Source organism: Mytilus edulis, chromosome 6 (genome assembly GCF_963676685.1).
Source record: "Mytilus edulis chromosome 6, xbMytEdul2.2, whole genome shotgun sequence".
In the NCBI taxonomy this organism is placed as follows: Eukaryota; Metazoa; Mollusca; class Bivalvia; order Mytilida; family Mytilidae; genus Mytilus; species Mytilus edulis.
Window position 1 is genome coordinate 52,544,616 of NC_092349.1, and position 26,681 is coordinate 52,571,296.

General features: G+C 31.6%; 1 protein-coding gene across 1 annotated transcript; it reads right to left on the minus strand.

Moving 5' to 3' along the window:
* Positions 1-1,737: 1,737 nt before the first annotated feature.
* LOC139526121 (uncharacterized) lies at positions 1,738-25,033 on the minus strand. The gene is made up of 10 exons (XM_071321263.1): positions 25,005-25,033; positions 24,556-24,613; positions 23,977-24,028; positions 21,658-21,776; positions 20,432-20,577; positions 9,062-9,210; positions 7,785-7,854; positions 6,465-6,639; positions 4,679-4,814; positions 1,738-1,909 (listed from the first exon to the last, which is right to left on the minus strand). The coding sequence occupies exons 2-10, from the start codon at positions 24,586-24,588 to the stop codon at positions 1,836-1,838; spliced, it is 954 nt and encodes a 317-aa protein (XP_071177364.1). The 5' UTR covers positions 24,589-24,613; positions 25,005-25,033; the 3' UTR covers positions 1,738-1,835.
* Positions 25,034-26,681: the final 1,648 nt, after the last annotated feature.

Below are 26,681 nucleotides of genomic sequence, written 5' to 3' on the forward strand. Positions count from 1 at the left end.
AAAGAAACAATAATTGAAGATTAAGGGAACAACGAAATTTAAAGAAAAACCAGATAACCGGGGACCATGGGCACTATAAGGAAGTAGAGACCACTTGTATAGGGAAACATTCCTTGCTTCATAATATGTAATATGAAAAAGACGTACCAATGATTAACTATATGATAACGTGGTTGTTTATAGGAAACGTATTTGAAACCGAATCATATTTAGGTATGTCATAAATAATTCTTAATCAGGTCTTAATCTACATGATAAAGCATTATCTTTTACGTACAACATAGTTTTGAATATTCAAAATACATGTAAAGTGCCAGATTGAGATGCATATTCATACAATCATAGACACCAGGCATAAAATGTTGCTCGCAAGATGCCCTTTCCGCCTACATAAGAATTATTTGTGACGCATTCATTTGATGAAGTCATCATAATGGTTCTGATTTGTAATTCTGTAATGAAACTTTGTCAAAATCAAAGGTAACCAATCTTTGTTAAAATTTTCAAATGAAAAAGTACACAATGTTAATGCTAGAATTACTTAATGTATCGGTCAATCATTTCTTGTCAACTCTGATATTAAATTATAATATCTTTTGTTAAGTGTTATATTTCAGAGTAAAACAATATTGAATATCATGTTTGTTCCAGTCTGTTCTATTTTCGTCGATTGTTTTTATAATAAATTCTGCATTTGGTTTTATCGTGTAAACATTCTGTTACATTTAGTCATTGGACCTTTTATAAAGCTGACTATACATGATTTTTTCATAATTGACGATTTTATAGTGACCTATAGAGCTATAATATACTTCATTTTGGTTATGGCGTATAATGTCATGAAATAAAAGGAACTTCATAAAAAAGTACAAGAAGGAAAAAAACAAAACAAAAAAACAAAAACAACATTCTTGAACATTCTTTCCACTGCAACAAAAGTATTACAGTTTTGTTCTTAACAGATTGAATGGTAAAGAGTATTTTGTTTCAACAGAAACATATATCATGGTATTGATCATAAATTTTTTATTGGGGATATGTTACCATGGTTACTAGCCAAACAAATATACGTTGACAATAGACTTATTGGCGATCATACTACATCTTTATTTTTTTCATAAACATAATACTTTTGTTTTTTTTATACATGCAGTGGTATTATCATTCTGTTTGTCGGTGATGTACAAGTACTTGGCCACATCCACTACGTATATCTGTTTGTATCAATCTAAGTTAAGCCCTTTTCAACTGATTGATATAGTTCGTTCTTATATTGTACTGTTAATTCACTGTCTCCAATTAGGGGATGGTTGGAATCCTCCTTACATGTTTAACCCCGCCACATCCTGTATGTCCATGACTGTTCAAATTCGAGATCCTGTAATTCAGTGGTTGTCGTTTGTTGCTTTGTTGCATATTATTTTGTTTTTCAATCATCTTTTGTGCATTAATTAGACCGCTTCTTTTCTCTTTTGAAATGTTATACATTTGTAATTTCGGGGCACTTCATAGCTGACTATTCGATATGGGCTTTGTTCATTATTGAAGGTCGTACGGTGTTCTATAGTTGTTATTGTCTGTGGCATTTCTATTGTAAAGAGTTGTCAAATTGGTAATCATACCACATTTTCTGTTTTTCTGTTTTTCTATTTTCTTAACCAATACTAAGGGGATATAAATAAAGCACTACAGAGCTGAAAAATAATAATTCATATAGAACAAACAAAACAAGCCATTTGAATTTATTGCTGACAATGTAATAGCACATATATACATCAGAAGTAAATCACAAGTGATAAGTGCCATTTGTTTTGTAAAATCTAATGTATTTTATGTTATAACGCTCGTCCAAGGCAACACATGGTGATAATCACTGATGTAAGATACATAATCATGTTCCCAGATACTCCTGAAAATAAGACGACACAAATAAGTATTCATATATCAGCTTTATCAAAGGGATTAGGGAAAAACATGGAATATCAAATAACTGTTTTAGAAACACTGTTTATTTTATTTTAAAGAATAACACATAATACCTTTTTTTTTTATAATAAAGAGTCTAAACAATGAAACGAACATATAATTGGTAAAAAGTGATGACACTATGAAATATAGAACATTGTTGACGATTAAATTAACATAAATGTGATTGGTTTTCCGTTTTCTAGATCTTACAGCAACATGAGCAATAACGTCTTTTATGTTTGTTTGATATTTGAGACAAAGCTGTTTAAGTTGGATGGGACCAAAATAAATAAAGGCAATAGAAGTATGTCGCTGTTCGAAATTCAAAAATCGATTGAGAGAAAAAAACAAATCCGGGTTACAAACTAAAACTGAGGGAAACACATCAAATATAAGAGGAGAACTAAGACACAACAGAAACACAACAACAAAACGTTACACACAGACATGAACTTAATAAATAACAATAGACATTTTCCTGACTTGGTACAGGACATTTTAATAAGAAAAATGGTGGGTTGAACCTGGTTTTGTGGCATACGCCCGCTTTTATGAGAATGTTTCATATACATTAAAATGACAACTTTACATGACATGACTACAATACAGGTTAATGGGATAACATATAGGACAGAGAAACACGCGAATATTAGCTAACAAAAAGTGCCAAGTTTAAAATTTATTACGCCAGACGAACGTGTCGCCAATACAAGACTTACCAGTGACGCTCTGATAAAAAAAGTTCGAAAAGTAAAATCGATTTTAAAGAAAGACCTAATCGTGTCGTGTATGTTACACATCTATAAAGATCCAGACAGGTTGTTTAGGATAGATGTGAACTAAATTGAAGGAACATGCCTATAATTATGTGCATGCAAAAACCATAACAACAACTGTTTGTCGAGTAGGCCTGTTTGTTATTTCAATAGATCTCAAATGTATCTACCAGAAATCGAGCTTCATTTAATGTATTTTATGTGTATGCTCAACTTAAAACTTTTGTCTGATCAGGTGTCATGGTAATTTTCGACAGTTCAAAAAAGATTTTACAAAATTCACATTACATGTTTCGTGGAGGGACACACTAAAAATTATAAGAGTTTATTTTTGAAGATATTTATTTTTAAGATCCATCAGAAAATTTTGTCGTCAAGAACTTTTAGTAAAAATTTGTTATTCTAACATACCCACTCTGATCTACTCTGTTGTTTTTACTAATTAGAAATGTATTTTACTTTCGTCATACATATCATCTTTTAGTACTGTCAATTTTGTTATTGTATCAACCTACAGCCTAAATATATATATATATATAAAAATAGAATCTGGAGAGAGATTACGCATTAGATATTTTTCTTTTGTACGTTTATAAGACAGAATAGTCATCTCAAAAACGTCTGATCTAAAAAGGAGTACTCGAATTTTTCCTTTCGATGAAGTTATTACCTAATTTTTTTTTATAAACTGTCACCGGGGGCAGAGATGAAATTGATGCTTCAAAGATAAATCTATTATTTTTCTGTGGAATGTGTTTTTTTTTCAGTGGAATTTATGCTTATGCCCAATAAAGATAGACGTGAATTTGAACCTACTACAATTGACTATATGATGAAAAATTTCTATAGTTTAAAAGTTGACAAAAATATCAAAGCTCAATTCAATAATTTAATAAGTTTTTTTTTTAAATCCTTAATTGGGCACATTCATTAAACTATTAAAGAACATAGAAACAGATGTCAACAATTGAAATTTATCAACTGACAAATGAACATATAATTCCATTCTTTCCTTTAATATCAACTCGGTTTCCGACTGTAAACAATAATTTAATATTAACTGGGGAGTGGGCGCCTCTATACTTAATTGATAGGGTGCCGCCAAGGTCAGTTACACCAACCTTTTCATATAATTTGGATTTTAAAAATATCTACCTTTTCATATACTAGTCTTGCATACAAATGTATTAAAAAAAATGTAACCTTTTCCTATATTATCTGGATAATTACCTGCCCTTTCCATATATCTACAATCTTGAAAAGGTGACTTATTCAAACAGTACGTCTTATCATCTTGTATATAGGAAGGGGTTACGAGAATATTAGAGATACATTCCGTCTTTTAAACAATACATAATTCAATGTTCAGAACTGTACAGTCGATTAAGTTTATCTCAATTTTTCACAGATGACAACGAACATGTTTTATTTGTTCATTGCCCTTTTGTCCAGAACTTAGACCTGCCGAATTATACTTATCGCTTGTTTGTACTAATAAAATGCAATACGAAGGATGCCAAATATAGAGCACCATCTGCTTACCCTTCGGAAACATCTGAGGTCACCTGAAATGTTTTTATAGGGTTTGCGTTGCTCTAAGTTTTAGTTGTTTTGGCTTCCGGTTTGTGTATCGTTTGTCTGTCGGAAATTTTTTATATAAGCAAAAGCCATGTCAGTTATTGTTTTACTTATGATATTAAATGTTTCATTTTGAATTTTTCGCCACTATTTTTTACTCATCTCTCATGATGATTACCAACGTGTAAAATTAAACAGTTTTTAAATAAAAAAGCTTATTCATTCGCTATCATTTCTCTGAGTACGCGTATAATTATACAAATACCTTGCTATGTACAGACACGGGTTTTCTTGCAAACTTTACAAATAGTAACAGTTGTGTGCTTTTAAATTGCAATTAGAAAAGGGTTTAATACCTGTACTTCCATTTGCACCATCAAAACGATCAACAACAGTAAATGATACAGATGATGTATCTTCGTTGTATTTTTGCAGAGTGTGAGGTTCTATTTTTGAGCTACGTCTCCGTCTGTTGGCTTGTGACTGACATGTCTATAACAAAAGAACAAATGTTAGAAAAATGAATGAGTGTGTACTTCATTATATGAACAATATGGTCCTTTCAAATAAATTTGGAATGATGTGTTTCTTAGAACGAATCAGGGACTTATAAACATTTCAAAGTAAGAGTCTGATGGAAGTTTTTTGCAATGCCACAATTTATATTCAGTTTTAAAAAAGCGTTATGTTGACAATTAGTTATTCTTGGTTCATATCTATTGGAACAATTTTAAATAATAACCATGATGAAACTTAAATTAATAATTTAACATACAATATGAATTCACTTTCCTTAAAATTACACTTGATATATATAAACTTACACATCTTATAAACAACGATTAACATAAGATAACAAAAGACATTATACAGATAACACTTAACTGAGTGGGTGATAAAGCACAGATTGTTGCCCGAGTAAACATGTGTTCGCTTCGGTTGTAAACGTTTACTCGGGTAAAATTCTGCTCAATCGACCTCTTACCTCTTATTTTGTGTATTTTTTGAAAATATTAAGATACTGAATGTTCTGTCATTATTTTCTTTTTAACGTTATATTAAAAATAAATAATTATTACATCATGTACAAAACAACATAACAGTCATTAGAAAAATAACAAAGTTAAGGAAGATTTTTTTTTACTGTCTTACATAAAGTTTTGAGGGCAATATTAATAATAAAACGCGCGTTTTGTCTACAAAAAACTCATCAGTGACGCTCGAATACAAAAAAGTTTAAAAGGCCAAATAAAGTACGAAGTTGAAGAGCATTGAGGACCGAAATTCCTAAATTTTTTGCCCAATACAGCTAAGGTGATCTATACCTGAGGTAGAAAAGCCTTAGTTTTTAAAAAAAAGTCAAAAATTTGTAAACAGTAAATTTAAATGACAATTCATGTCAGCACAAAAAGTGCTAACATTGGGCTTGTGATACCCTCGGGGAAATAAATCTCCACCAGCAGTGGCATCGACCCAGTGGTTGTAAATAAACTCATCATAGATACCAGGACTAAATTTAGTATATACGCCAGACGCGTTTCGTCTGCAAAAGACTCATGAGTGACGCTCGAATCCAAAAAAGTTTAAAAAGCCAATCTTTGAGTATTGTTTTTAAAATCATTGATTTACACTGAATACATTGCCCTTTAGTTATCGATATGTTGATGGTCTGGAAGAGAGGTTGGTATTAACAAAAATCTACCGTTGAGTCATGTGAAATAGTAAATTATCTCTCTCACATTGGTTGATACAAATTTTACATGCTAACATGTAGTATAATAATTGTGTTGGTCTAATCTTTTTCCATGCATGCCAAAGTTAGGAGAGGGTAACAGTAAGACCACCTCTTTGTCCTGAATTCCTGCCACAAATTATGTTGGTGTAAAAATAACCAGGGTTATAAACCTGATTGTCAATTAAAAGGGGACATTGTAATAGCCTTTGAAGCTGGTGGTCATCTTAATAATTTTCTTCAAATATTGCTTATTTTAGATTTATTTTACCTTCAGTTAAATATATGTTAAACGGGCTTGAATTAACCAAACAGTAAATATGGGATCTTTGCTTCAAGTAATCGGGCAATAAACTGAATGGTTTAAGGATAAACTTAACGTTTCGGTTTTTTTTTGGAAAAATACATACGTTTACTGCACTGATGCATGCTGAATCTGATGATGGACAAATATAAACGGAGCATTCAATTCTAACACGACTTGAATCAACAAAACGAAAGGCATACATATCTATCGATATTGATTCACTACCAAGTGTCCATGTATCCCCCATTATAGCCTTATCAAAGGATCTACATATAGTGCTGAAATATTGAATGATAAAATTCAGCGTATAAACACAAAACCATCGTAAAAATGTTTTTACATCATTGCTTAACACAAAAAAACGTTGCTCTCCATTGAAAAATATATGACTTCCTATGCGCCCCGCGTTGTACATATTTTACTTGTCCAAAGGTAATAATTTAAAATATTTCCGAAGGTCATATTTCTTTTCAAAAGTATTTGATCGGCACTGAAATTTTAACTTGTCATAAAATTATTGCAAAAATTGTACACATATTACTAATATTGCAAAGTCTTACTAGTTGTCGTTTGTTGATGTGGTTCATAAGTGTTTCTTGTTTATCGATTTTTATATAGATTAGACCTTTGGTTTTCCCGTTTAAATATTTTACACAAGTAATTTTGGGACTCTTTATAGCTTGCTGTCCGGTGTAAGCCAAGGCTGCGTGTTGAAGACCGTAATTTGATGTATATTTGTTTACTTTTACAAATTGCCATTTGGATGGAGAGTTTCCTCATTGGCAATCATTACACATCTTTTCATATCTATATAAAGTAGAAAATGAAATTAGCTACATCATTTTCTACAATTTTTCAATTGTTATTGAACGTTGTAACAACATCCATCATTTGTATGTTTCAGCATTTAGTGTGTCGTATGTTTCGATGAGCTAGTATACATTTCTGAAACTATCGTAAAACTACGAATGGGGAATTTCACTCGTACGTTTTAGACTATTGGTTGCCTCGGCCTGTGTTCTGCTCTTTTGTCTGATTGTTGTCTCGCTGACACATTTCCTGTTTCCATTCAACATTCTTGTGTATGACATCAGAGGAGCTAACTTCTGAGATTGTTTACAAATGTGAAATTCTCAGATCTTTAATTTCAATGGTGAATTATGGTTATTATTTTCAAACATTGTAATAACTGTGTATAATACCCAGATATAAAGACCACAAAGTCTGCAATATCTACAAAATTAAATACTTCGATATGTACGGAGGAATTTTGTGTCATTGTTCAAATAAGAATCGTCAAAAAATTCAGATGAAAGGCCATAGAGCGTTAGATAGACGACTTTGACTGTATAGAATTTTGAAACATTAGTTACATAAAAGCAAATATCCACGAACGTTAACTTATTTTTTTAAGCATACTCACTTGTTCCACAGAAGGTAAAAATAATTATTGCTTGCAGCGTTACATCCCATAGGAATAACTCTGGTGTTTGCTGAAATCAGAAATTAACCATAAATTATGATGGTTTTTATTAATTTAATGAATGAAAAAAACAGTTGTGCCTTTCTATTTCAATTTTAAGGTAAATCAAGGAAAACAAATTGTTAGTCAGGGACCTGTAATTCAGTGGTTGTCGTTTGTTTATGTGTTACATATTTGTTTTTCGTTCATTTCTTTATATAAATAAGGCCGTTAGTTTTCTCGTTTATATTGTTTTCATTGTCTTATCGGGGCCTTTTATAGCTGACTATGCGGTATGGGCTTTGCTCATTGTTGAAGGCCGTACGGTGACCTATAGATGTTAATGGCTGCGTTATTTTGGTCTCTTGTGGACAGTTGTCTCATTGGCAATCATACCACATCTTCATTTTAATATTGTCTACATTGATGATGTTTCTTGTTTGCTTTTCTATACATATTGGATACATCTGTGTTCATTGTTGTTAAAGTTAAGATTGTGAAGTCTTTAAAAATATATCAGCAGTATTAATTAAATTATTGTTGATATGGGACAAACTTAATACCAAATAAGTTTTGATTATAAAGCTCAAATCCTCAGATTAAAGTTTGGAATCGATATAAAGCGGGCAACGTATCCAGAGTGAACATAAATAAATTATTTTTCCATTTGAATTCATAGAACTCGCTATCATCTATATAACAATATTCCATATTAGAGTGATTTTTCAAGCATCAGTGACGCTCGGTTAAAAAAAGTTAAATGGTCAAATAAAGTACGAAGTTGAGAGCATTGAGGACCCAAAATGCCTAAAAGTTTTGTCAAATACAGCTAAAGTAATTTATTCCTTGGGTAGAAATACCTAAGTATTTCAAAAATGCTAAATTTTGTTAACAGTAAATTTATAATTATGAGCATATCAATGATACCTCAAGTCAACACATAAGTGCTGACTACCAGGCTGGTGATACCCTCGGGGAAATACATCTCCACCAGCAGTGGCATCGACCCAGTGGTTGTAAATAAACTCATCATAGATACCAGGATTAAAATTTTATATTTACGCCAGACGAGAGATATTTTGAATATTCAAGGTACAATTTTTGGTTGGTAACATTCAAAAATGAAATATAATCTATCGGTTGAATAAAATCCATTACAGTGTATAATCATAAAAAGGCATGTCTTGTAAAAAAGGAAAGAACAACATTATATACATGTAAAAATATGAATCACATACCGGGTCCTTTTATTGTTAAAGATAAAAATTCTCCAATCCAAACTGCAGTTGATAGTTCTTTATTATTTTTGTTAATTTTAATTATGATTCCTGGTCTGTTTGAAGGTGCTTCTTGTAACACTTTATGAATATACGAAGGTGATGTTGACCTTGAAATAGAGAAATAAATTTCATCTACTAAAAAAAGTAAAAGAATTGCTGAATAGTTTGACAATAATAACCAACTGGACTTTATAATCAATGATCTGGATTATGTTTAATATGTTAGTTTTAACTTGATAGAGCTCTTTGTTTGTGGAGTGTTGTTTAGGACATTATAAAGGATGACATTAGTATGTGTCATAAGATGAAAGACATAGATATCGTAGGACATTTATAACATCAAATGACCTACGACCAATTTAATACAATTATATGAATAATAAAATATGTTGAAAAACATGAAATAAGATTTAATGTTTTCCGTGTATTATACGTAAAGAGAGGAAGGAATTTAACACTTTATGAAAAAATAATAATACGTAAACAAAGTTATAATTGAATAGATTCATTACTATATACTATTAAAATACAATAACAACTGATGAATGAATTTTATCTAAAAAGTAAAATAAATTACCCAAAAACTTTTTTTAGAGGCTATTATTATGCTACAATTAAAGCCAGTTTTGTCCTTAGGTCCATTCGATTTTATTACATGCATTGAATGTGCCTAATTATTAGAAGCAGCCCATTTTTTGTTGACACAGAAATTCAAATATTTTCCACATATCAATGAATTATTGTAGTTCCATTTAGTGAGAGGCCAAACAAAATTTGCTAATATTGATTGAATTTTGATGTTCAAAAGGGTCGTAAGCATTAATCTGAATGAGCATACTACCATACCATCGACAAATGCACTTTTTGAAAGCTGAAACTGATGCTAATCAATGTATGTAAATATGTGCATCAGAACTAATCTGATGCACATATGAAAAATACATTTAAATATTCCAGAGTAATTTAGTAAGGTATTTTAAGAACTAAAATTGCTATCAGACAAAGTACTTGTAATATGCTATTCTGTCCATCAAGTAAAAATGAATACGATAAATGCTCCTGGTTGATATCGTAGAGTATTTTATTTTAAAAAATGTAACATATCTGAACCATAAAAAAGTGTGTGTTTTTTCGGAGTTCTGATGACAGTAAAAAGATTTGAAATTTGTATTAGTATTTCCAATATTGCATTTTATAGTCTATATTGCTATACATGTATTCAACGCAGGGCCTTATTGTTAAAAATATGTTATAGGAATAGGAAATTATTATAGTTAATTTCAAAGTAAATTAGTACCCAAATGTTGCTAAACACTTATCCGACCTCCATGATAAATATGTTGTTGTCCCCGCAGACAAAGCCCCAAATAACATCGTTTTTGTCTGTAAAAGTCACTACATTGATTGCTTGATAAACGAATTAGGTATATACAATTCACTTGGAAACTCATACTATACCCTCACGACACTTACCAAAGAGGAAATTCTGGATAATCATAGGTCTGTTCTTTGTTCCTTTGGTATTTCAACCAAAGATGAAGAACTGGATCTTCCATCACTGTATTGGATACCTAAACTACATAAGTGTCCTTACAAAAAACGGTATATTGCAGGGTCTTCCAAGTGCTCCACGAAACCTCTTTCTAAATTATTAACATCTATTTTATCAGCAATCAAAGACGGGCTTCAAAGTTATTGTGAAACTGCCTATTCTAGAGGTGGCGTGAATCAGATGTGGATACTTAAAAATTCCAAAGATCTTTTAGAGTACATACAATCTAACTCTCGTTCTTGTAACAGTATTAAAACATTTGACTTTTCTACTCTTTACACAAGTATTCCACATTCCAAACTAAAAGACAAATTGAAAGAGTTGGTATTACTTTGCTTCATAAAAAAGAATGGCCAACGTAGATACAAGTATCTTGTCTTAGGGAGGGGTAAATCATACTCTGTAAAGAATCACTCTGATTCGAACAAAAAATTCTCTGAAACCGATATTATCAAGATGCTTGATTTCTTGATTGACAACATATTTGTAACGTTCGGAGGACGTGTTTTTCAACAGACTGTCTGCATCCCAATGGGAACCAACTGTGCCCCTCTACTTGCCGACTTGTTTCTATATTATTATGAGGCTGATTTCATGCAGGAACTTCTTAGGAAGAAAGATAAGAAGTTAGCAATATCCTTTAACTCTACTTTTCGCTATATAGATGACGTTCTTTCACTAAACAATTCAAAATTTGGTGACTATGTGGAACGCATCTATCCCATCGAATTGGAGATAAAGGATACTACAGATACAGTTAAGTCGGCTTCATATCTTGACTTACATCTAGAAATTGACAATGAGGGTCGGTAGAACACAAAACTTTACGACAAAAGAGATGATTTCAGCTTTCCGATTGTGAACTTTCCATTTCTAAGTAGCAACATTCCAGCAGCACCTGTATACGGGGTATATATCTCCCAATTGATACGATATTCCCGTGCTTGCATTTCCTATCATGATTTTCTTGATAGAGGGTTACTGCTCACTAGGAAGCTATTAAACCAAGAGTTCCAAATGGTGAAGTTAAAATCATCCCTTCGTAAATTTTACGGACGCCATCACGAGTTGGTTGACCGTCATGGAATAACCGTTTCACAAATGATATCGGATATGTTCCTTACGTCGTAACTACAATCCCCTTCCCTTTCATGAATGTGACCTACCGAATTAGATTATTTACCGGATTTGTAATCACATAAGCAACACGACGGGTGCCACATGTGGAGCAGGATCTGCTTACCCTTCCGGAGCACCTGAGATCACCCCTAGTTTTTGGTGGGGTTCGTGTTGTTTATTCTTTAGTTTTCTATGTTGTGTCATGTGTACTATTGTTTTTCTGTTTGTCTTTTTCATTTTTAGCCATGGCGTTGTCAGTTTGTTTTAGATTTATGAGTTTGACTGTCCCTTTGGTATCTTTCGTCCCTCTTTTAGTAAAGTGGAATTTATCAGCAAGCTATCAAATGTGTCAACAAATGATATTGAGGGGAAGACATGGTGTAGAATCGACACGATGATAAATTCCTCGAATACCGACTGTATGTTTAGGTTATTGTAACTTTTATGACTATTCATAAAACCACACAAAGACCCCATTGCATATGCCATAAACTTTAGGACATATCATATTTTAAGGGAATTTTATGGAACGCCAAAACTGTCTTGTTATGACCATTTTTCATTATATGATGTGCACTTGCCATTATATGATGTGCATTTACCTTTATATGATGTGCACTTGTCATTATATGATGTGCAAACACCTTTATATGACGTGCAAATATGCTTATATTATGTGCAAGTATCTTTATATGATGTCCAAACATCTTAATATGATGTGCAACTACACTGATATGATGTGCATACATACTTATATGATGTGCATACATACTTATATGATGCAAATATACTTATATGATGTGCAAACAAACTTATATGATGTGCAAATATCCTTATATGATGTGCAAATGTACTTATATGTTGTGCAAATGTCCTTATATGATGTGCAAATATATTTATATGATGTACAAATATCCTTATATGATGTGCATTTTCCCTTATATTATGTGCAAACATCTTTATATGATGTGGTTGTGTCATTATATTATGTGCTTGTGTCATTATATTATGTGCTTGTAATCTTATATCATGTGGTTCGGTTAACTTCATTATATGATATCGAAACGTCATTATATGATGTGCTTTCATCGTCGTTATGGTCAATGAACATGATTATGATTAGAATGATTACTGTCTACGTCATAACTGATTCCGTTCTGTTTCTGCAGAATTAATACAAACCCGGATCAAACCTTTAGCTATTTAAAAAGAGAAAAACCTTGACATGTTTGTTTCTCGATTTAAGATGAAAAAATCACAGCAAATATTGATGGAGAATTGTCAAATAATGAATTTTAATCGATGGGTCTACAATATTGAATACACGGGATCTACAATAATGAGCATACAGTTAACTTATTACGTTTTAGAAATAGATCTTTAATCTTTTAAGCGAAAGTGCATTTTTAAGATAAAGTGAGACAGTGCATTTTAACAATATGATAAAACAAATTGGTTGTGGCTCTTATTTATAGCTTGCTGTTCGGTTTGAGTAAAAGCTCCGTGTTGAAGGCCGTAGTTTAACCTTTAATTGTTTACTTTTTACACATTATGACTTAGATGTAGAGTTATCTCATTGGCACTCATATCATATCTTCTTATTTCTATTCCTTGCAAAAGACACCAATGATCTCAAAGTCAATTTTAAAAATATTTTATAACGATAGCTACAAAATTATCCCCTTTTGCATATATAATTATACCGGTATGAATGATTGGTTGATTAATTTGTTGATTGATTGCTTTTTCACGCCACTTTCAACAGTATCATGCTAATTCGTGGCAGTGAGTTTATATTGATGGAGGAAGCCGAAGTCCCCGGAAGGAACTTTCAGTAGGAAAAACTAATAATTCTATTCAATTGAGATTTGAGTCGAGCTTAACTGCCAAGTGTGGGATTCGAACTCACAACCTACATGTAAGTGTTGACAGGCTAGATACTAGGACCACTCGGCCACCGAGCCCCCCCCCCCCCAAAAAAGAGGAGATATGGGAGGACCTTCAACTCGGTGCATGCCATTTGCTGCATCTTTTTATTATGTTTTCATGCATTTATTGCACACTTACATGATTATAAATGTATGGTTGCATCCAGCGGAAAATTGATATATATATAAAAAAGACTATATATATATGTGGCATGATTGCAAATGAGACAACTCTCCACAAGACACCAAATGACACAGAAATTAACAACTATATGTTACCGTACGGCCTTCAACATTGAGCAAAGCACATACCGCATAATCAGCTATAAAAAGCCCCGAAATGACAAATGTAAACAATTCAAACGAGAAAACTGACGGCATAATTTATGTACAGAAAAAATTAACGAAAAACAAATACCGATATGTAACACATCAACAGACGACAATCACTGAATAACAGTCTCCTGACTGGGGACAGGTGCATATTTGTACGGGAACATATTAATGTGAAATGAATATTAACCCTGTTTTGTAATAGACCGACACCCTGAGTAGGATTTTTAACATGCTACTTCACAAAAATCCATTTCACCTTACCTGGACAGATTATTCTGATTCCGAGCCGAACAAGTCTTTGATTTTACTCCTTAATTTAGCAGGGAAGCAGCAAATACCAACTTTAAAATCTTTGGTTTTGACCCTGCCGGAATTCGAACCTACGAACAGCAACACTAGAGGCTAACATGCTACCATGAAAGCACCGCCACTAAACAGTTACCCGTAATATAAAAGGAAAGCCGTTCAGATATACAACTCCGTAAACAGGGTTAATATACTGACCATTGATTTTTTTTTTGGTGATTGCGGGGGGAAGGGGGGGGCATGTTTTTTTGTAAATGTTTGATTCCAAGTTTCTTGAAAGATATTTTATCTTTTTCAGAAGGGAATCAAAATAATTGTTTCCGTTGAAAATTAGAGAAACAATAAAACAATAATGAAATTTAAAAAAAATAACCATATCATTTTTAAAAGAGTTTTTTCCATTAAAGTCGAAAAATATGTTTGTCCTGGAACAAGGAAGAACACGTCCTCCTGCCCACACTTCATGTTCACATCACGATGACCGTGAGGGCATTCCGATGTATTGTCGTAACAGAGATTTGACTTTCGATTTTGACTGGTACATGTAACCGATCGTATAAAACGCAGACATAATCAAGTAATACTCATAAAAACATTTTTGTTAAACATATTAAATTAATAATATGAAAATGTTGAGTCGTACGAAATATATTTATACATTTGTAAGTAATATCTATGCACACGTACAGAACAATTGTGTTAACGCATGCGGAAGAATATCTCAAGAACGTTTATGCGGGAAAAATGAATGCCTACATAAATCCACACTATTAGAAAATCCGAATTATTACAGAAGAGTTTTCACCATGCACTTGCACTGCACTATTATAAGAATAGTAGAAAAGAATGCTATAGCATTTGGATCAAAAGTATGTATACATGTAACTGTTATATACAAATATTAATTTAATATATAACAACAAACCAGAGTATACTAATTTGTATCCCTTCAATATAATTGTGATTACGATGAGGATGAAATCCCTGTCATTTATTCATCATCCACGCACGAACTTGTCTCAGAAATAAATATATTTCTGTAAGTTAACTTCACTTACAGGTATTGAGATGTGATGTTCTTTTAGACAAGTGCGTGTGACCATTCACGAGAACTTGCGGTCATCCGATGTTCAGTATTTCAGTCCTTTGATACTTTCTGTTCTAGTAAATATGAGATAGATATCAGCCAATAAAAATCAGCCTTCACAATTTTGAAGGTGTATAGAAATCCGACAAAACCGAGAATCCTAGTGGTCTTTAAACAGAAAATAGAATGGATCGGTTTCAGATCCGCGTATAAGCATAGCTTGGACACACAATATCTGTTATTTAATTAGATTTGTGTCTGAATGAACTTTAAAGTTAAACACTGTATTTATTTTTTGTTTACTGAGGCCATGTGGTCTCTGACAGATAGAGAGTTGTGTTTTAAATTTTTCTAAGTGAAGATTTACGGCGGTGACTTTTAATATTTTGTGTTTATCTTTAAAACTACAAAAGATTAAAAAAAAATATTAGTGCAATGTGTCCGAATATATTCTATGGTAAATTTAAAGGTCCCATTTTGGCTCTTATGAGTTTTGTTGTTTTATTGCCTATTATCTTGATACTTATTTATAGAGAAACCTTTTCTAAAGCAAAATAGTTTTCTCGTTTGAATTGTTTTACATTGTCATTTCATGGCCTTTTATACTGAATTTGCGGTATGGGCTTTGATCATTGTTGAAGGCCTCACGGTTACCCAAAGTTGTTAATTTCTGTGTCATTTTGGTCTCTTGTGGAGAGTTTTCATCATACCACATCTTTTTTTATATTATAAGAACAGATTTAAAAAATAAGTAAATAATAATTATTGTCGTTTTCATCATTGGTGGTGCGGACGGGGTAGGAAAGATGGGAATTCCTCTAATTTTTTTCCAAGTTATTACCGTGAAATAGGGAAAAAAGACCACAATCGTTCCAAAGACAGAAACTTTTCACCCCCCCCCCCTAAAAAACCCACCAGAGAACAATTACACACACCTTTCTCAATACATTTGTTCGTAATAACAAAAGAACCGCATTAAATTCCTTTTGCATTATATAAGTTTAAAATAGCACGTCAATAGTGGATCTAGAACTTCAAGTGTGGAAGTTGTTTGCGACTTAGAATTTAATTTGGATATGCCGGTTATGGTCTCATTGATATTTATCACACCTTCATTCAATATTACTAGTTTCAGATGAAACCGTACTCTGCTAGAAGAAATTATTTGTTGAAAAAATAAGGATTCAGATTTTAGCAGATGAGGCTAGCGGATCTAGGCGTAAAATTGACGTCATTCGAGTCAACTATTAATTTTTACGGGGGTTTTTTTTGGGGGGGGGAAGAGTACGATGAGGGTCGAACCCTAAACAGTTAGGGCAAGTATGGATATAACCATTCAAGCTTTATACAGGTCTGAATTTGAATTAATTTATTATTTAATATCTGACACATCATAGGTTTGTGACACATACTAAATGTGGTCTAAGATTTTCAAAAGTTGAAATTGGGCAATTACCTATTATATTGTCCAATATCCGAAATCTAAATATATTGCTAGATTCAGCATATCAAAAAACCCTAAGAATTGCTTGTTTTAAGTGCCGTTTTGGCCCCTTATTTCTAAAAAGTTTTTATCTGGCAACAAAGTATTTACGGACAACGAACACATCACAAAAACATTATACTGCGTCAAATCTATAAATATAAACAATTGAATACCACCATTTTATTTTTAAAAAAATCAAAATTAAAGTCTCCCCTAATTTCTCCCTATCCCCTCTTTATGAGGGTTGCAAATGACCGGTCCTTTATATTAGTCATTACCCTATCAATGTCCGGTTTTTGTCCATTTTTGTGTCTTTCTTCAGAAAAGTGATATATAAAGACAAACTTCCACAGCTAAAATGATCAGCAAATCAATTACAAAACAATGAACATACTGGAAATTCATGTATTTACTTCTTTAAAAAAAAGCCGCTAACGCTAGATATAAAGATATTGTCAAATATAAGCCTAGTACAATGAGCATAGAGCATGGTCTGAAATAATCATTTCTTTAAATTAATAACTTTAACTGTATGCTCATTATTGCAGACCTCGTATGTTCATTATTGTAGACCCTTTGATAATAACTAAACCTTGCAATTCACAATTTGACAATTTTCCAATAATATCTGGTGGTATTTTTTCATCTTAAATCGAGGAACAAACATGTCAAGGTTTTTTTCTTTTTACATCTCAACCATTTTCCAAACGATAGCTACAGATTTGATCCGGGTTTATATTAATTCTGCAGAAGCAGATCGGAATCAGTTATGACGTAGACAGTAATCATTCTAATCGTAATCATGTTCATTGACCATAACGACGATGCAAGCACATCATATAATGACGTTTCGACATCATATAATGGAGTTAACCGAACCACATGATATAAGATTACAAGCACATAATATAATGACACAACCACATCATATAAAGATGTTTACACATAATATAAGGGAAAATGCACATCATATAAGGGAAAATGCACATCATACAAGGATGTTTGCACATCATATAAGTACCTTTGCACATAGTATAAGTATATGTGCACATCATATAAGGATATTTGCACATCATATAAGAATGTTTGCACATCATATAAGTATGTTTGCACATCATATTAGAACATTTGCACATCATATAAGTATTTATGCACATCATATAAGTATATATGCACATCATATAAGTATATTTGCACATCATATAAAGATGTTTAGACATCATATATAGATACTTGCACATAATATAAGCATATTTGCACGTCATATAAAGGTGTTTGCACATCATATAATGACAAGTGCACATCATGTAAAGGTAAATGCACATCATATAATGACAAGTGCACATCATATAAAGGTAAATGCACATCATATAATGAAAATGGTCATAACAAGACAGTGTTGGCGTTCCATAGAATTTCGTAAACAATGATGACCTGACAAACGACTGATACGTATCCTAAAACGATTTTCAGACAAGCCATAGTCCTATAAGAGAGGTGAAGTATACAAAAGGGACATGTATAAGTCATAAACACACGGACAACACCATAGTGAAACAAAAAAAGACCAACAACAAACAATAGTACACAACCCACAACATAGATTTTTAAAGACTGAGCAACACCAATCTCAACGAAATTCGAAAAATGGCACGGGCATGTTGTAACGATATTAGTAACATATTCGCTATTTTCTGTGAAACGAATATATGATAACGGTTAACCAACTCATGATGGTGTTCGTAAAATTTACGATAGGGGGATTTAATTTTCACGACTTTGAATATTTGATTGAATAGCTTCCAGTGGGCAGTAACTGTCTGTCAAGGAAATGCACGCCCTGGAACATTGTATCAAGTGCGGGATAATATACAGGCGCTTCTGGAGTCTTGCATCATAGAAACGGAAAGATCACAATGGGGTAACTGAAATTATGTTTTTGTCGTAAATGCTTCGTTTTCTGCCTACCCTCATTTTCAATTTCTAAATCAAGATATGAAGCAGACCTGCCATATTCCTTACCAGGTACAGGCATTTTCAAATGTAGACAATGGTAGCACTATTTGTTCTCAAATATACATCGCCATGATACAGAAAAATGAATCATATACTCAGTTTATTCATTAAATTTGTAAATATTTGTGTTAAACAAGTTAAACAGATCTTTTTTTTAGAATTTTGAAAATTTATTTATATTTTTTTAAGAGTCAGCATGTTAGGAAGTTTTATTAGATTAAACTTACAAGATTAAAGTTCGTTCTGTACAATGTAACTATGTCGGTATTAAACAAAAAAGTTGTAACAATGACAATTTGACGTGTACATAGACATCTTCTTGTATCTTTGTTGGTACTAACTTTTTAGTTGCTTTTTGTACTTATACGCTTTTTGATATAACGTTCGGTCTCAAATTGGTGGCCGCTTATTAATGCATTTTTCTATTTTGGATTATAGACTTTTATGATGAAACTTGGGAATTTCATCCGAAGAATTTAAATATTTCACATTCATCACTTATCATTATGCTAATTATTAAGCAAACTATGTTAAAACTTGCATCTTTAATTTCTTTTGGGCTTAATTGATTTGTTGATAAATGTTACAGTAATAAGTAATGTTGTTGAATCGATCATTACACATTTCAAGTTATGGGACTGATATCAATTCGCCCAGTAAATAGTTGGAAACTATGCGAATCATTTTCTTTTTACTTGTATTTAAATCCTATACAAATTACAAGAGCAAGTATTTATGATTTCGTTTTGTAATTCTATTCAGAAGTACCGACTTTGGTAATGTAAAATAGTTTGATTAAAAGAAGTTACATATTTTATGGGTGCTTTTAACAACTATATTGAACTGCACACATTCTTTGATACGATAATACGTCAAACTGCCAGATTATGATGAGAGGTGATAATTTACCCTGTTGTATGGCTCAGCAGAAGACATTTTTTTAATGTCATTAATTCGTGCATACCAATGAAGAATCGATAATTTAAGGCACAATAAATTTAATTGAATTAACATGAATTAACTAAAGACAATGCTCAAGGTTTATGTTTTGGCATTAGAAGAACTTTTTCATAGACTGTCAAATAAAAAAAATATATCTTGCATCTTTTCTATATTGTTCTGTTAATAACTGCTACGTTGTTGTGTACGTTACGTCATCGTAAAGTACTTTCACTCTAAAATTTATCACTGAAAGCTTAAGACAATCATGCTATCAATATAGTTCAATCAGACTGCAAAAAATGAATTTATATTGCCTCAAATTTTGAACATGCTTACACTTTTTTAAGATTGGAATGATAAAAGTAGATTAATTATCCAGCATTTTCAAAGTTTCTCGAAATGGTAGTGTAGTGTATCTTATCCGTTATGCGCGTACATTTACGTTTTTGAAAATTTTATTAGATGTCAAGCGATATAGTCAATTAATCAAACCAACTTTTCGTAAGACTGCGATAGCTATAAACAAAGCTAAAGGATGTTTGAAATAAAGACGTACCCTAGTGAAAAGGGAACAGCAGTAGCTCTTGCAACGTAACCAACAGCTGCTTGGCATTCTAACTCATAATAATATGGAAGGCCAGCCACAATCTTGAAGTTCGTCTCTCTTTCGTTATACATCACATACAGTTTTTGATACATGTTCTGAAAAAAAAGATAAACTTAACCGAAAAGAACAATATATTTAAGCGGAGTCAACTATATCTTAAAATGTTAATTTAAAAATAATTGTTATATTGCATGTATTGGTTACAATGAATTACATTGAATTTCTAGTGAAAAAAAACCCACCCTGATAGTGTCACATGTGAAATAAACGTGGCTATTTCACTCATCTGACGTCATACAACAATATGTGTTGTCAACACGTAAAATCAAAACAAATTGTGAAGGCGTAGAAAAAGATATAGTTGCGTTAATGTCACCAAAAAAACCAACATTTTGCCAATGAAATGAAAAGAATAACTAATCAGAAAATTCAAATATCGAAAAACATTCAACTCCTGACCCAACAACACTGATAATTTACTGTGAATTAATGTGTTGTTCATTCACTCGTTGAGTATTTATTTTAACTTGAATTCGTCGATTAATTATTCTATAAATACACCTTGCTTCATTTATGTTGCTTTTGCTATAATAACTGTAACGTTTTTATGTACGTGACATCGTAGCTAATTACATTTAATTCAAAATTGTTGACAGTAAAAACCAAAAGTAAAAGAATATTCAGTATAATGCTAAATTAAATCATTAGTCGACAATGTTTTACGTGGTGCAAAAATCTGCTCTACCAACCTCTCAGATATCTATCATGTATATAATGTATATGTAAGATATTAGCAGTTTGTTTTATAGAAGTTGTTAATATAACCATTGATTAACTAGAGCAAGAAGAATCAAAAATAATTTTGAAATCAAAATACCTGCATTTTTGTATCATTCTGTTGTTTTCAAACTTTTCATTGTTCACCGGATGATATCAAGAAAATATTTATAAATGAAAATTACAACAATACAGTAGTATATGGTAAAATTATTTCAGGTCTTAAAATGAATTCTGACATAAAAAAACCAGACTGCTACTTTTAAATTACCTAGCCTATTTCTCTAAGACGATTTAGAATAGATATTTTTTTTGAAATTGACAATCGATTGCGTCTACACAACAAAGATTTCGAAGACATGACAATAGAAAGATTAATCATTTCATTCAATACTTACTTGCCATTTGCAGGTCCTATCAGAAATATGACATAATGTTCCATTTCGAAAGTCAATTACCACTGATTGCTCCTGTATTCCGACACCAAAAATGTTTTGAATTTGTCCCCTTGAGCAATCTTCAATACAATAATACATGTGTGTCAGTGGTTATGTTGCATTAGTAGCCACTATTCTTGTTAAATATACCATGTTTGAAATATTCGAGTATTCATTTGATATAAATAAATTGAACTTACATCGTTCATTTTATAAAGACGATGCTCAAATTCTACGTTTCGGTCTCAGAACTTTTTCATAAATTGAAAAATCTAAGATAAATCTTTTTTTTTCGAATAATGGTAACGTTGTTATGTTCATGACGTCATGGAAAACTTCTTTCAATTTAGAATTAAAAGACAATAAAGGAAGAACATTAAGTATAATAATTTAAAAAAGCCATTGCATATAGGTTGATAGTGTAGATCATTTCCCCTTGAACATGTCAAATACACTGTGTTCTCTCGAGGTAACAATCATTTCTATCATTCTCTCAGCAACGTGTTTTTGAAGGATTTGAATATACTCACTGTTTTAACCTAGTTCACTGCTTTCTCACTCAGTACATCTGCGTGTATGTAAATGTGTTAATTTTGTTTTTTAATTAACTAAAAAAAAAAAAAAGAGGCTGAATATACACCAAAGGGGACACTCAAGATTCACATGAAAACGAAAATCAGACAGAACCATGCATAAAAGAAAAAAAAAACACGAAAAAAAAACATAAATTTAAAAAAAACTCTGAATCCGATAATATACTGAAAATGCCATGACAAAAAAGGACAAACAGATAATGCACACACCACAAAATAGAGGTAAAGTCTGAGTAACACGAACCGTATCAAATATCGGGGTTGGTGGCAAATCTCCGAAAGAATAAGCACTAAATAAATTCAATTGAAAAATAAGCTGATTAAATGGGCTTAAAGGTTGTTACAGAAATATGAAGATAATCTCCGTAAGAACTTGAAATTTAAATAAGTAACACAGTTTTGAAATAATTAACATAAAAAATAAAATCAGATGTGTTCATTCTGCAAGATATTAAAAAATGGAAAGAAATCTAGTTTTAACAAAAGTCGCGTTTTTGATACAATTATTTCTAGGTGTAGTTTGCAAAACGTATTGCTAAATGTGAATATATTTATCAAAAAATAATCAAACAGGTTCAACGAAAAAATATATATCATACTTTAAAAATATCTGCAGATACACGGAATATATTGTCTCTCGTAATAGTCCATATGTTTGCATTGAACAAATAAAGCCTATCAATTCTAATGTATTCTTTACAAAATGTAATGGTTATACGATCGGTGTCTCGTTTTTGACTCATCATATTGGACTTATCTCCTGGTAATCAGTTTACTAAATTATATGACTAATTAACTGAAGGACCTTTTCTTTCCTTTTGTTATTTTTTCATCATTCCTTTATAGTGATGTTACGTTAATAACATTTATGGAGTGTAAATTTGTTCAGATGGCCCGATAAGCACGTGTTTGCAATAACTTCTAAGATAAAAATGACCATAATGTTTTTATTACTGATACATTTTACTGTATAAACAACAGAAGACTGAGCATTGCTGAATTAGAGATAAGTTGTAGAAAACAACGATTCGAAAAGGTATTTTATGATAATATCGTTTCAATTTAGACAATGTTAGACTTGTTATATTTTTTTGTTTGGGCTTTATAATATTTTCCCTCCGGTTTATATAATCCGTACATCCTATTTTGACTCTTTAAAATTCAAGAGTCTCTTAAATTGAGGTAAATTATATGGCCTTCAAAATACCGTTTCGACCCCTACATTGCCCTAACATCACTGAAGAGACATTTTAAAATTATCAAAATCCGAATCTGGTGTACATGTACAAATGTTTGCACCTCATGTTTGTGGTATAACATCTTTGCCGTAAGTCTATTATTTTCTGTTTAGTATTAGATTAATATTAAGATCCATTTTGTTACATATTGTGATAAATTTATATGGTAATCGCCAATAGCAGTCAGCAGGGTTTAAGAACAACAATTGTTCGACCTGTTATTCAAATGCGTTTTGTTAAAATATACTTTTTCACTATTTTGGTCTTTTGGAAAATGTTGTTTCTGCTGTATTTAGGCCCTTCTTAAACGAAATGATGAGAATTTGTTAAATAACAAGGGTATTTATACGCCCATTCAATAAAAAATATAGCATTTATTCTTTCGTTATGTTTGCCTTCAATTACTGCGACGTTTCTTTCGCGGTTCAGTTCATATATTAAACACTTACTAAATTCCAAATCGGGAATACCTGATGTTGAGACTATTGTTGAAAAATAAACCTGAAATCAAAAGGGATGAATGACAATTTCATCATATGAATATTAAAGCATGTTCTAATTATTTTTAATTAATTTGAATATATTAACCCATCCGTTTTTGTATGATGTCGGTAAACGTACTACAACTTATTGGACAGTTTTAACATAAACGGACATAGAAACTGCTGAATATCTGAGTTCCTGAGTTCATCTGAGGTTTTTGTATGGGTTCGTGTTGCACAGTCTTTAGTTTTCTGTGTAGCGTTTTGAATATTGCTATTTGTTTTAACGTCGTATTTTGTATGATAAAACTCTTCTTGATCTTGTTTCAATAAATAATAATTGCTTAAAGCTGTATGCATGTACGTTCATATATATGTTGAAGCGGATACCATGCAATAACTGATCATGTTCTAATCAAATTATATCTTGAATTGAGAAGTCATAAATGATACAAAATTTCTTAAAGTGTGCAAACATGTATCTGTGAGCATAAAGCAATTGTTTATTGCTACCTCTGAACCGTTGTCCCCTTCTTGAAAACTTACCAAAGATAGAATACAAACTAATAAACCGGCCATTTGAAGAAAAACTGTGTGAAAGCACCTGAAATAATATTCAATTATTACAGTTTAATAATTTTGGAGTATGACTCTTCATATGAGTTAAACATGGTATTTTTTCTTGTATATTTTTTCATGAATATAATAAAGCAAATCAAGTTGTAGCGAATAGGATTAAACAATACATATAAGATGTTATAAGGTATCAAAAAATGAAAATAAGTAAATAGAATTAAACATTATTTATGACAAAATTAACTGTTCAAAAACTGTAACAAAAAATACCGTATATTTACGAAATTGAAATAAGCAAAAAATAATACAATTTATGTTATATTCAAAACGTTATTCATTTGTAAATTCAACCTTTATCCGACATATTAATAAAAAAGGCTTTGCATACAATTGTCTGAATTCTCTTACGAAATACATACCAGCTAACAACGAAATATATTCCTTGACGTCAAAGTCCACAATTAGCACGTCAGGAAACAAGGGGACAGTTAAATACTACAGATTAAAAGAGGCGGTCTCTCCTGTATGAATATTCATAGCTTCAATGTATCTCTACTACAAAATGTATATAAAATTATCTTAAAATGCTTATTTGAATCAACACTTCTTGATCACTGAATGTGGTGGCATTTTGTATAAGGTTTTAATCTGGCAACTATTTAATGTATGTTCAGACACTATGAATTTAATCATAAAATAGATATCTGCCTGAAATGGAGGCCGAAATGAACAGAAAGTGTGTTTATTCACTAAACAAATGAAGGTACTTGATTTTAAAAGGGCTGAAAGTCTGCCTTACATCAGGAATAGATTACTTTAGCCGTATTTGGCAAAACTTTTAGGAAATTTTGGTCCTCAATGCTCTTCAACTTCGTACTTCATTTGGCCTTTATAACATTTTTGATTCGAGCGTCACTGATGAGTCTTTTGTAGACGAAACGCGCGTCTGGCGTAAATATTAAATTCTATTCCTGGTATCTATGATGAGTTTATTTGCAAACGGTCCAATTGGATCACACATAGCGTTGTGACATGTGTTCCTTAGCTAACATGTGTAGAACCTGATTCTGAAATTAAGACACATTATAGTAAGAGTAATAATAAAATCTTGTGAGTATTAGTTTAAAAGAAGTATTAATGAAATCATGACAAAAAGATCCGCCCAGTAATAAACACTGACTTTAAGTATCTACTTCTGTCAAAAGATTTCTATCTTATATCTTTTTAAAGAAGAAACCAACGAAAGAAATCTCAATCTCAGACGAATAAATAAGTGTTTTATTGTGCAAAATTAATGCAACTCAAACACAGAAATGGTTGTGAGAAAACTATTTATGCTATTGGCTTAATAATTAACAATGATTTAATGATACACTGCAAAAAATAAGTTCACCTAGAAATAAAAAAGTAAACTAGTTTATGTTTCTAAAAATGGTTTTTCAGTCTTCTGCCTTCGAACAAAAAAAAGGGTTTACTTGTTATAAACATGAGTTTGCTTCTTTATATGACTTTTTTCCTGTTATATATTATCCAAGGATTTCAACTTGCACAGAGGCAATTGCGTGGTTACATAGTTTTTATGTGATATCGGTGATATCTATTCGATCACTTTTTTCACTAAATGATTTGAAGAGGCATTTATTATGTTTATATTTCGAAATAAAGTTGCGTATTGATAAAGACCGTGTATTGCCGCACCAAGTAACTTTCTATTTATCAGACAAGACGGTTGTTTTGAAAGTCTATATTCTGCAGTACTGTTTCCACATTTGAAAATTCCTGGTATTCTTATATGTATTAGGTTTTATATTGGTTTTATTTGGTTGTTGGGTTTTACATCTTTAATGATTTCATTGTACACACGGTAGTGTATCTTTGTATTAAAAATAACTAAACAATACCAAAATCAAACATTAGGTAGTCCAGATTATCTTTTTTGCTTCCATGTCAGTTGACCTAATGAATACTTTTGCTTTGAATACTAAGTAAGTTACAACTGCTAAATATCTGGTGATAGAAACTGTAAAATATTCAAATTGAATAAGGCAACCAAATGTAGATATATTGAGTAGTGAAAACAATTCAAATACGTAGAC